General features: G+C 40.1%; 1 protein-coding gene across 1 annotated transcript; it reads left to right on the top strand.

The window, feature by feature from the left end:
• Window positions 1-1,324: 1,324 nt before the first annotated feature.
• LOC128305047 (uncharacterized) lies at window positions 1,325-11,617 on the top strand. Its single transcript, XM_053042331.1, has 2 exons — window positions 1,325-1,452; window positions 10,850-11,617. Exon 2 carries the CDS (start codon window positions 10,856-10,858, stop codon window positions 11,615-11,617), a length of 762 nt encoding a protein of 253 aa, XP_052898291.1. The 5' UTR covers window positions 1,325-1,452; window positions 10,850-10,855.
• Window positions 11,618-12,310: the final 693 nt, after the last annotated feature.

Below are 12,310 nucleotides of genomic sequence, written 5' to 3'. Positions count from 1 at the left end.
AATGACCCAACTTCTTGTTGCTGGAGGAGCTGCAGTAATAAATTGCTTTTTTCCTTCAGTAACCATATAGCATACATTCGAATTGTCTTTTGTGTTGGCAACATCAAATGAAGTTCATTAAAGTTTGTGAAATTTGTTATAGTGCATTACGTTTGTAATGTAACAACCGATTCCATTTCAGAACCCGTCTTTCCGGCTGTTTGTTCAATACTAACCTTTTAAATCAATGAAGTTAGGGAGCAATCTATTTTGTATAAAATCAAAATTCTTAAAACAATACGTAGTGATCTCTGCCAGAAATTAGTTCGTGGAATATTTCAACTTAATTATTATTTTCATGACTAATTTATACAATTCGCAATTTGTTTAAGTTAACTACTTGGATCTTACATTACCGTAAAAAGTTTCTCTTTTTACATTTTTTTCTGTTTAGGAAAGTGTTACATCTTGTTGGTGGGTTTATTACATAATGGCTAGGTTTCATCTCTTAAATAAAAGCTCAGCGTTTCTTTGAGCTACATACGGTAAGAGTAAAGTTATATTGATCAAGTCTATGCTGAAATTTGGACATATCTTCTCCTTTTACACAATTTCTTCGCTGCCACTCTCTAACTATTTCTATTGCTTTTACACACACCGTATTTCCAGAACAGTCTGTTCGTTACCGGCAATTTTGGCCAGGTACCGCACACGGAGACAACTGATTCCGGGGTTTCGTCTTGCGGGACATCGCCGGAACGGCTGTTGGACGAACACAATCCTGCCAGACGTACGATGAGGTAGCGTGGCGCACCCGTCGAGTGTGTGTGTGTTGCCCATTTTCTCGATGGGTCACAGTTTCAGGAAGTAATCTGACTGCTCACAGTGGCACACGCACGCACAGCCATAAACGAGCCGGCCCGCCGGTTTTGATGCGGCAGCAGAAGTGGCGATTCAGGTAACAATCTGAGCCACCAGGGCTGATCCTTTGCACCTTTTCGTAGGTAAAGGTGTGCTATGGCATGTAAAAGGAAAACATCGAACAACACAGAAGCCAACCCCTCGGGACCCTGAAAGCCCGACAAGGACAAGGGTTTGGTTAGATAAAGATGCACAAACACACTTCGAGCGAACGAATTATTCCCGCCAAGGCTCGATTCCACACGCTCGGCAAGGAGTTGATGATTTACTCGGCAATCTGATGTCAGTGAGCAAACATACATTGCGTCGTTGTCGACTTTGTCCAGTGCCAAAGTTGGAGCAAACTTTCGTAATCGATGTGTATCCGGCTAAAGCCGAGGGTGTGTGCGACCGCATGTTGTGGATCTGGTGCAAACATTGTGGAGTCGAAACCTATGCGTGTGAAGCTGCGATCGCAACGAACTCGAACCGATGATTGTGGACAGCTGTGGCCAGGCGCATCAAATTTAAGCGTATATATTTACTTCAAATTTCAACATCCAAATCAAGCCTGTAAGTACAACCTGATGTTTAGAGTGATAAAACGAAACATTTCGATTTGATACATAAAGTGCCAGTGTTCTTACAAAAACGTCGCTAATGTGGGGGTTTATACATTTGTCTCGGAATTTGATTAACTTTTTCATATTGATAATGCAGACATAATTTTCTTACAAGTTCCTACGACAACAGTTGCCCCACTTAAACAATGTTTACGGTGCTGTTTTCTAAACGCTTTCAATTGATGGGTTTGCAATTTGTTACTAGTTCCTGTATATGAATGCTCCATTGCGGTGTGTTATTACTCGATCATCAACCCAATCTACTTGCAAAGTACAAATCTATCAAGAAAATGTGGATTTCCATTCATCAATCATGACATCAACCTTTCAGTTTCATTATAAGTTTTAAATGCAGTAGCTTCATTCCTACAAAAATGATATTGTTTCCAATAAACGCAAACCACAGTACTACCAATCCCAACCCTATCTGCGTAACATTTCATCCTGATCACATGCTCAGTTCAACCATTTGTTTGCCTTAAGTATGATCTCACCGATAACACCTTTAACCGCGTATGCAGTAAACAGGGATTCTTTTTAACAGGAACCAGGCTAATCTATGCTGACCGTGACCAAGGATTTATCGTAAATAACTGAGTCGAAACACACACTCGCGCATTTTACACACATAGTTTTCTCTAATCGTGTCCGATCGACCAACCACGAACTTGTCAAACAGGTTCCACTCTACCATGAAGATCAAAATCCGTTGATAGCACGTGGATATGGCGTAATGGAACATGCAATGGTCAAGTTGGTGGCTGCTGCAATCTTATACCCTTGCGATACAACCCTTTATTCCCGAGTTTGTTTTTCCGGCACGCGCTGACCGTTGAAATGCGACACCCTAACTTTTCCCCATGCAAGCGCGTCGTTTTCCTTATCCTTTCCACCGCTCGCTCTAAACCGGCCATAGTGCGGCCCATTCAATATGCAGCCTCGGTTCCAAATAATACGATTTTGCTGAAATTCTTCAAATTAAGATCATCCATAGAGTGGTTCATTTCGGAAACCTTCTCAGATCAGGTGCGGGATGAACCTTCTATTTAAGATATAAATCTTCCTTTAAACGAGTCTCGTTTATACCCTGGAAGCTCGTAAGCCGCTTGCACATTTTAATATTTCGTCCCATTTTAAGCCGATTGGCTTGGGTGCACGAGAAGTGCACGAGATGCACTTTGTGCACATGAGATGGATTTCGGTAATCAACCTTTTGCGGCATCTTTGATCTTATCCTTCTTTGATTCTACGTATTTAAGAACTGTATTTTTCAGCAGTTTTTTTTTGCGGAAAATCAAATTCAAAAGATTTATGAATCCTCAGACTAGCTACGGATTAAGCCTTTTCAAGGTTCTAAGTGAAGAAGGAGGGGGAGGACACATAACGTACAAGCCCTTTTGGAGACCATCGTGAATGAATCATCCAGCGAATTCATTCATCTTTGGAATTGAGATTCAGATTCTTTCATTCAGTTCAATGATCCATTCCGCTTCATGAATCTGAGTTAGATTTACTCAACACTAGTTTAAACTATATGACAGTCCTTTCTTGACTTTCACTACTGTTTTCTTTTCCTCTAGTCTCTACATTACACCTTTGAGAAAAATGAATCGCATTGCATATTGAATAATCTACTAATTCAATAACTTCTGAGGAGACTGTCAGATAAGTTGAGATTGGTGTATCATACAGTAACTTGTATACTTAAGTTGCATAACAGAATTTTTCCTTGCCATATAGAAAAGGAAATGCCTACTGGATGTGATAAACCGCGATCATTTTACACGAAGGATTAACGCTTGAATCTATTGAGCATGACCAATCGAGTACAAGAAAGGCAATATCTTTTTCAACATCAATTTCCAATTATGGTTTAGATGACAACTCAAAGTCAATCATCAATTTTTAATGGAAATTCGTCTACCCTTATTTGTCTTTGACTTTAGGAATAAGATTTACTGTCTGACTTTAGGAATAGGAAATGTTGCTAGGAATTTCACCCAAAAAGGGGATTCTCAAGACAAACAACCATATCGATCAAACGCAACTTCATTCTTTACAATAACCTATTGGTTGCTCATCTTGAGCTACTGTTGACATAATTCTCTCTGATCAACGTGCGAATTTTCTGTCTTCAGCGATGCAAAGACAAGTACTGAAGTAATTGAACACCGTCCCATATTTGGTACATGAGATGAGTCAGCACCATTGCAGAACACAATCAAATGAATGGAAAGAAACATATGGCCACTGGTTGCCAGTAGGTGGTTAGTAGCATTTAAACTTTTCTACTCACGAAATTCCCACACCAAGCATGATTGTAACTGATTTTTTTTTGTTATTTATGTGTACTTTGCTATCAACCAATTGCGTAATTGTTTTAAGCAGCTGTAAAAAAACCTTTTTTTTTTTGAAAATATTTAATCGGTTTCAGATTCCCCTAACTGATAAAATCAAATTTCGGTTCATTAGCATAATTAGCAACACAGCTTACAGTATGAAAAATGTTACATGTTTAAAGTTTTAAAAGGGAGGAAATGTTGGGATACTTGCCTGCATCGCTCCAACTGAGCCTTGTTACAATGCGTGTCTATTTTAATCGTCCTTTAACTAGAGTGCAACGGTCGCGTACGCTTACAAAGCCAAATACATAAGCTTCATTTCTCAATTATCCTACTATCTATGATGTTTCTAATTGAATTGACACGAAATTAAGCGCTCTATCCTTTTTGTTTCTAACACCTGAGTATTGGTGAGGCTTAACATTCTCAGACGCACATATAGTAAACGTTATTAGGTTGCCAGTCGGCTGACGTTGCAAGACCGTTCCCACACTCGGTACCGTACCCTATCGCACCCTTAACATTTCCAATCATCACATTGCGTGTCCTGCGTTCGTATCTCATTTTATTCATCAACCGTTCCTATTTGTTTCATTCTCGCGTGCGTGCGACCAGATCAATCAGCAGACCACACCGAAAGCACTCGGAAACAAAAAATTAAGAATTATGCTATTTTACTACGCACTACTATTGGGGTGATTGGGGTACCAGCCAACGAAATGTCCGATGGCATTGATTGTGGTTGCTATCATTGCCCGGCTGGTGATAGATGAGAATGATACCTACGTGTGCAACACTTTCACCAGTAAGTAATTACCCTCTTGTTAGTTGAAAACTTTGTCCGTATGATGAATTTGAAAAGTTTATTAATAACGTTATTATTTAATTAGCGTTCATATACAACGGTATCGCTTTTTCATCAGCGCTGTGTACACAAGCGGACGTTCTCATCCCTAGGCTCCAAGCGATGGGACAAAATAGGTTGGTTGATATTATATAAATAGATTTTTTTCAAATATTATTTTATTACCGGGTACGCAGCTACCAATAACATTCCAATGTAAACCCCAATGTTGTTGCTTGTCTACCGGAAGATACCATAACGATCGGCCGTTCGGCGACCTAGAAGTATGATTAAATCTCACACAATTTCCGCATCGAATATTACTGTTTTTTTTAGCACTGCCAAACAGAAGGGGGAAAGCTGCTCGCATTGCGTAGGATACCGAGGGAAACACTAGAAAAAAAGTGCAAAATTTCTACCCAAAAGTTTATGGCCAATGGTTTGGCCCGTTTGCCCCTAAGGTGGCGCCCCAGGTACCTAGTCAACAAATCGTTATATCGCAGCATGATCAAAACGATGTGTTAGAAATGGGCAAAAATTTATGGCCTTTTTCTTCTTGGGGTGTGGGTAAACTCTCTACCTCTGTGCTTTTAATTTGTCTTGGTCAGGACGAAGCGCCTTCTTGGGCAACATAGGCAAGGAAGTGAAAACGAGGGAAACGAAAGCTGAAAACAAAGCGGAGAAAGATTATGCAATAGGAACCGGGAAGCGACGCACCGGTGAAAGGTGGTGAAATGCATCATAAATTCTTAGCCATGCCCGAGCATACATCCGGGAATTTTCGGAAATTAAACACATGAAAAGGACGAAAAAAAACACCAAATCGTACGCTTTCATTCGTGCTTGGTAAGATTGTAACCCGATATCCCCGTAACGTTTCGGAGATGACCGGACAGCTTGCACATTTTCTTAGGGGTTTTTCTTTGATGCTGCAACATGCAGCTTGCGTAAGCTGTTGCAATTTTTGCCGCCTTAGTTTTACGCAACAAATATCCAGGTAAACAGAGCGAAAGATCGCTGATCAACATCAGACACGGTTTAAGTTTAAACCGCTTTCGGTTCAGGCTGGTGATGGTTTCCATACATTATATACATTATAGTAGAATTATCTGTCGATAATAAAATATTCCTTGCAAAAACTGATGAGTGCTAAACCAAATTTTTAACATATAGATAAGGTTTTCACCCAACAGGTCATGTCAATGAATGTCAATCTCCAGACATAACCTCTGTCAATATTTTAACAACTTTACTAAGGAAGCGTACTAGGTACAATAAAAAAATAGAGTTTTTTTTATTTCTTCAGGAACGGTCAGGCCGTATTGCTAAAAAAATAGAGTTAATTAAAGTAAATAAATAAAAACTAAAAATTAATTGGTTGCATTACCTTGTTTTGAAGTCTTTGAAGACGAGTTGTCTTCAAATTTGACGTATGATAAGATGTCTTCAACTTTGACGTTATCAGACACAAAATTATTGCACAAAATTCCAAATGGGATACAATAAGCGACAGATAGAGCTGTAACATACCATAGCGGCCAGCCACGTACAACACCCATTTTTTAGCGATTTCCTTTATAAGATCTATTAGGTGCGCAAATAAATAACGGCCGTTATTTCATAAGTTTATTTTTATTCGTGTCATTTTTATTTGAAGAAATTGGGTCAATCAAAGTATTGGCCATTATTATTTATTACTTTCTTCCACCTTTCGGGTAAATCGCGGATTCCTTTATGGAAAAATGATACGTTTTTCGACGCAATCCAGGTATCCAACCAATTCTGGATCTGTTCATAGGAGGAGAACTGCTGGTCAGCCAATCCATGTGCCATGGAACGGAACAGATGGAAATCTGATGGTGCCAGATCCGGTGAATATGGCGGGTGCGGTAAAACATCCCATTTGAGGGTATTAAGGTAGTTTTTAGGTATAGTAGCAACATGTGGCCGAGCATTGTCATGCAGCAGAATAACTTTGTCGTGGCGTGATGAGTATTCTGGCCGTTTTTCACGCAGTGCTCGGCTTAAACTCATCAATTGTTTCCGGTAGCGTTCACCAGTGATTGTTTCTCCCAGTGTCAGAAGTTCGTAGTAGATGACGCCGAGCTGGTCCCACCAAATACTCAGCATAACTTTCGAGCTATGGATGTTCGGTCGAGCTGATGATGTTGGGATATGCCCGGAGGATCTCAATGATTTTTTGCGCTTAGGATTGCTGAACAAAATCCTCTTCTCGTCTCCCATCACGATTCTGTGTAGGAACCTCTTTCTGTTGTGCCGTTGGACCAGCAATTCACACATGCAGAGTCTGCGTTCAATGTCCCGCGGCTTCAACTCGTGTGGTATCCATTTGCCCTCCTTCTGTATCATGCCTAACGCATTCAGCCGTGATGATATGGCCTGACGAGTTGCACCAAGCACGGCTGCAAGCTCTTCTTGCGTTTGGCAGTGATTTTCCTCCAGTAAAGCCGTCAATTCTTCGTCGGCGAACGTTTTGGGCCTTTCTTCCCTTTTTAACATCAATCCCTATACCTTGTTTCGCTTAGAGCAGCATCGCCGTGAACACTCGAAAGCTCTCGATGCGCTTCGGCTGCCGTTTTCTTCGCTCGAAACAAAAACAGCAACACCTCCCGCATATGTCGCTTATCCGGCTCAAAATCAGACATTTTCAAGAACTAGGAACTTTTACTCGCACCAAATAATCACTAATCTGTTTACTCAATTTGATTATATCATTCCCGAACTTGATTTATGACGTTTGTAAACGTCAAAATCGCGCCACAGTCCACAGTGGTCCAATCGATTTAAAAACGGCCGTTATTTATTTGCGGACCTAATACAAAGATAATTTTTCTGTTAAAACATATTAGTAACTTAACATAACTTAGGACAGTATACATTTTCCTCGGTTGCTAGAGTATTGTTGTTTGTTGTTTTTATAGAGACTTGCTAGAGTGTGAAAACCATTTTCCCTTCTTGGCGCTATTAAATCCACTGTCTTTTTTATATTTAGTTTTAGCTCATTTTTTTATTGGAACCGTAATAAATAAATTTCAGATTTTCGTTGAGTTTAGTCATTATTGCTGTCTAGTTTTTCCCGTTTGATAAATATCAAATAGGAACCAAATCGTCAGCAAATTGGTTATATTCCATAGATTTAAGATCCGTTTTGTATCGTTGTCTTTTTCATTTTCGAAGAGCCTTTAAGCTGGGCAGCTGGGAAATACACTACCTTGTGGAACTCCAAGAGTGTTTTCCAAGCTATTATGTGATCTTGTTTACGTTAGATATTTGATAATCAAAGACAGTAAGTTGTGTCTTTGCCGGGAAAAAGCACTGAAACCAGCAATATTCATACTCTTAAGTACCTAGCCACATTAATGTATCAAACAACAATCCTTGGTTTACCAATGCCTTGGTTTTGCTAGCATTCATGTGCTCAAACGCGAACTTTCCTAACTGTTGGCAATTCAAATGATTTTATTTTTCTTCCCACTCCGTCATCAACAACTTTTTGGCTACGCCAGCAACAAAATGCAAAAATAACCGTTTTTATGTAAGTTAGCACTGTTTTGGTTCAGTTCATTTGAGGAAAAATCTGCAATAACGTTCCACGATGCCATATGGTACACAAGAGTGTGGACCCTCGCATTTTATACATGCTTTTAAGTGGACTTTCCGATAGTGGACCTTTCCCCCTTCCCAGTCGGTAAGATTGCACGCTTGTAATTTATTATTTGGCACCTGTATGCAAATTATCTGGTTCAAATTTTAACATTTGGCTTCTGCACAACCCCACCGAAACCGTATGCCTCAGTATAAATAGTTAGCCAAAAATGTAACGGGTCACGGGTGCTCTGAACTGGGGAACCGAGGGCCCGAAATTCAAACGATCCGATTGTGTGGGAGAGGAAAAACGGAGATGAGAGAGAAGGAGGAAATGCATTTGTTATGGACACGTGTGTCCTGAGTTATGTTTATACGCCGAACGATTGACGTCATATGTCACCCCTTTTGGAATAGTTGATGGCTTCTAAATAAAAGTGGTATACTTTCGTGGATCGAGACCAGTGAAATGGATGCAGAATCTAAGGACATTTCAACATTTACATATTAGAAAAGCATACATCATTCAAAATGCCTTCCTTTCTCGATTACTGGTGAGATTAAATACAGCAAAGGGCGATAGATCGGATCGTCTTTAACGTGGTTATAAAATTCGGAAGAAGAAATATAATCTTTTTTTCTTTCTTTCTCGCCCCGTACCATTTCACGGTACAAAACTCTGCACCTTTGCTGTTGTATTGATCCGTAACGATCCTTCCTTTTAACCCAATTTGTTGCATGCATATGGAATATATGGATGCGCTGTTCCATCTAAAGGGATAAGGCTGTATGATCTTCGCGTGTACCGCACGGCAAGAAAGTATTATCTCTTCCTGCCTTACATTACATTTGTAATCGAGAACGAAAAAAGGGGTTTCATCCAAGTGTTTTCCTCAATCTTGGTGCCGCAGGTGAGCATTAAATTTCAGAACGGTCTTTTCCTTTGCCTCCTTATTTTTTCTCCCAATGGAACGGTTAAGTGAAGCGTATCAAAATGGGCGAAAACTATTTCCTTTCTGTACAGCAATTATGGTTCACCTTTATTGATCGCATCTACAAATCTAGTCGTGCCCGAAAAATTGCACGCATAGGATTTTAATTAATAGCATAAACCGCCATAATGGTACAATCACGCGTCAATCGGATGAACCCAATTAGGCAAACAGGATCTTCGCTTACTCATAAAGCTGGGACACATCCCTAAATGGAAAATGGAACACCGCATCTTGCCACACATACAGAGTTGTACGGGATAGTGTGCAAAATGCATACAATTACTAGGAATAAGAAATATTTTATTTCCACCACGCTCGATAATGTAACCACTCATTTGTTTCTTCTTTCACGTACTCTGTTTCGTTGTTTCTCCTGATTTTCAAGCCATATTGACTGCATTTGAAAATGGTGAGACACACCACTTAATGTACACTATGACATCATTCTACGCAGCGCTCAGTTCAGTCTACTCTACTCGATTCTACTCAGTTACAAAATGTGCTGAGGATTTGATGGCCCGTTGCATACGAAAGCTTTACTTTGTACGCTGATTAGACCAACATGGAATGCTGTTGTTTTATGTGTGTTGTCCTAATTACAACAATTAGGTCTGCTGGCTAAAGATTATCCGGTGTAAATTCTCCTGGCTTGCGATCTCACATTTCAGCTAGATTGATAGAACCTAGCACTCTAGCTATCATTCAAGTTGTGTATCGCCAGGAATGGAAACATTAGAAAAAAGACGCCGTCGACAAAGATCTCGGCTGATCAGGCTACACTCGCAAGGATCTCTATTTCGGCTGTGAAACGGCTTGTGTCACTGTCCGGTGTGATAACTTAATTAAAAATTGCACAGTAGGTAGAGATATTTTAAGAGATTTAGATATGTAACCCTATGACGGCTTCCACATACCCCAGAAAAACTATCACTAGTCAAGCGTCTTCCAAAAAGGACCACAGGGCAAGCGTGCCAGCGACGATTAAGCCAGAACTTAGAGTAGATATGAGAATTTTTCTCAGACGATGAGGTAAAATCATGCCCAGTGTTTGTGTATTCATAAAATATTTCCCTTCAGCAGGCTTAACGAGAGCACCAAATTGCTCTCATTGCAATACGTAATTATCAGTAATCATGTTTCTATACGGCTTAGTGCTCAGATTTAATAAAAGTTGCTCAAATACTCGTTAAATAAACGCGTCATTACATACACAGGTTTGTTAGCGCCGTATCGCGTAGTAGTGATAGTTTCATGCAGCATTTTATATTGTCGAGTTTTGTTAAGCGAAGGACTGATAACTTCTGAAGTACCTCAAGGTAGTAACTTGGGTCCGTTATTATCCTCTATCTTCTTCAACGATGCAACTGATGTGATCCCCTCGGGTATGCTGCCTACTATATGCTGACGACATGCGCATGTAGTTTCAATCAAATTCATTAGCTTCATATAATTAATTTAATAATAATAATAATAAAAATATAACAATTTCATTTAGCTTCCGTTTAGTGTAAAGATGCATCGTCTAATACTAAGATCTCATTTATTTTATTACACTTTCAGAACACCATGCTGAAGTGGGTCGTCACGCGCGCACCACAAACAATGTGCAATGAGTGGCAAACGCATATCGATCATCAGTGGCGATGGAACATAGAAGATCGCTATACGAATCAAAAGCTAGAATTTGAAAACAACAATAATATACCGCCAACGAATGTAAAATTATGCTACGACGACACTAACTCACCATGCGATCAAACAGGTCGCAAAGCTACAGATACTGCTTCGATGGCACCGACAGCAACTAACACATCCGCGAGCGTGCTTTCTAGCGCAAATCTTAATAATACGGCGTCTTCCTTTCGGTACTTCTTAGTAAATCATCATTCGTCTCCTCTGAAGATTCTACGCCATCCACCCATCGGTGACTGTGCGTCCCGCAGCAGTACTTCTCCACGGCGAGCTGCTGGTTATCGCAGAACGGTGCAACGAAGACAACGGCGACGCCGTCTCTCCAGCCTTCACATACGCGAACCATCGGAACTGGCATCACCCAGCTATCGGCAAGCGGACGATCCTGCGAATGATTTATCCGCCGATCTGCTTATGACACCGTTGCCTGACCGTGTAACTACCGTGAACGTACCGGCAACACAGTGGAAAGAGGTTTGGGACATTTTTGCTGTCGAAAACGAGCACTACAATGAGCGCGAAATCAAAACGCCCGAAAGGATAACGTTGTCAAACCATGGTACTAACCAACTAGTAAGACGTAGAGCCGTACGCAGAAGAAAACTCGCACCAACTCGCTGCACGAGGGACGTTTAACGTCAACGAAATAAGTTGTATATTTCCACATGTTTTGCGTTTATTCGCTACACTTAAGTTAATAGCAGAATTGAACACTAAAGGGAAAATGAAATTTGGAGAAATGGAAACAAACACAAAAGATAACTAAACTTAATATACTTACGTTAACAAATGCTAGTACAACAAGAAAACAATACCTTTTTCAGTTCGCTGTTATTTTTTGTTTAATTTATTTCTCTTTCATATACTCCTTCTGTATATATCGGGTTTAGAGGAAAGAAAAATGTAACACATGCTAGTTTTAGTTTCACCCTATTACCTTTTCTGCACCGCATTCCTTCTTTTACTCATCTTAGCTATCTGATTATTTTCACCTTCTCCTTTTTTTGCTTTCTTCGACTGCCGTCAATGGAAAGATACTGCCTTCGTTCACCTAAACGTTTCTTTATACTAACAAAAAACTGCAACAAATAGAAGAGACAGGCAGGCCTCTATTCTAACTGATTCACAATACGTTTACGCTTGTTGCAAATGCAACATGTTTCAAATTCCGTAACATAACTCTAACTGTACTCCAAACCACGCCCTTATAGACGGTCCTATGCTCAATGTTCTTTTACGCTTCCTGTTCGAGCAGCAGGGTTGAATAAGGTTCTTTTTTTTCATTTCGCTCGCTCTAGTTACTTGTATTCAACTTGAACATTCTCTTTC

Source organism: Anopheles moucheti, chromosome 3, assembly GCF_943734755.1.
Source record: "Anopheles moucheti chromosome 3, idAnoMoucSN_F20_07, whole genome shotgun sequence".
In the NCBI taxonomy this organism is placed as follows: Eukaryota; Metazoa; Arthropoda; class Insecta; order Diptera; family Culicidae; genus Anopheles; species Anopheles moucheti.
Note: the sequence above shows the minus strand (reverse complement) of the source record. Positions and strands in the feature narration are given on the sequence as shown.

What these genes read in the sequence shown, in the direction of transcription:
- LOC128305047 (XM_053042331.1), top strand. Translation starts at nt 10,856, where the DNA reads ATGCTGAAGTGGGTCGTCACGCGCGCACCACAAACAATGTGCAATGAG.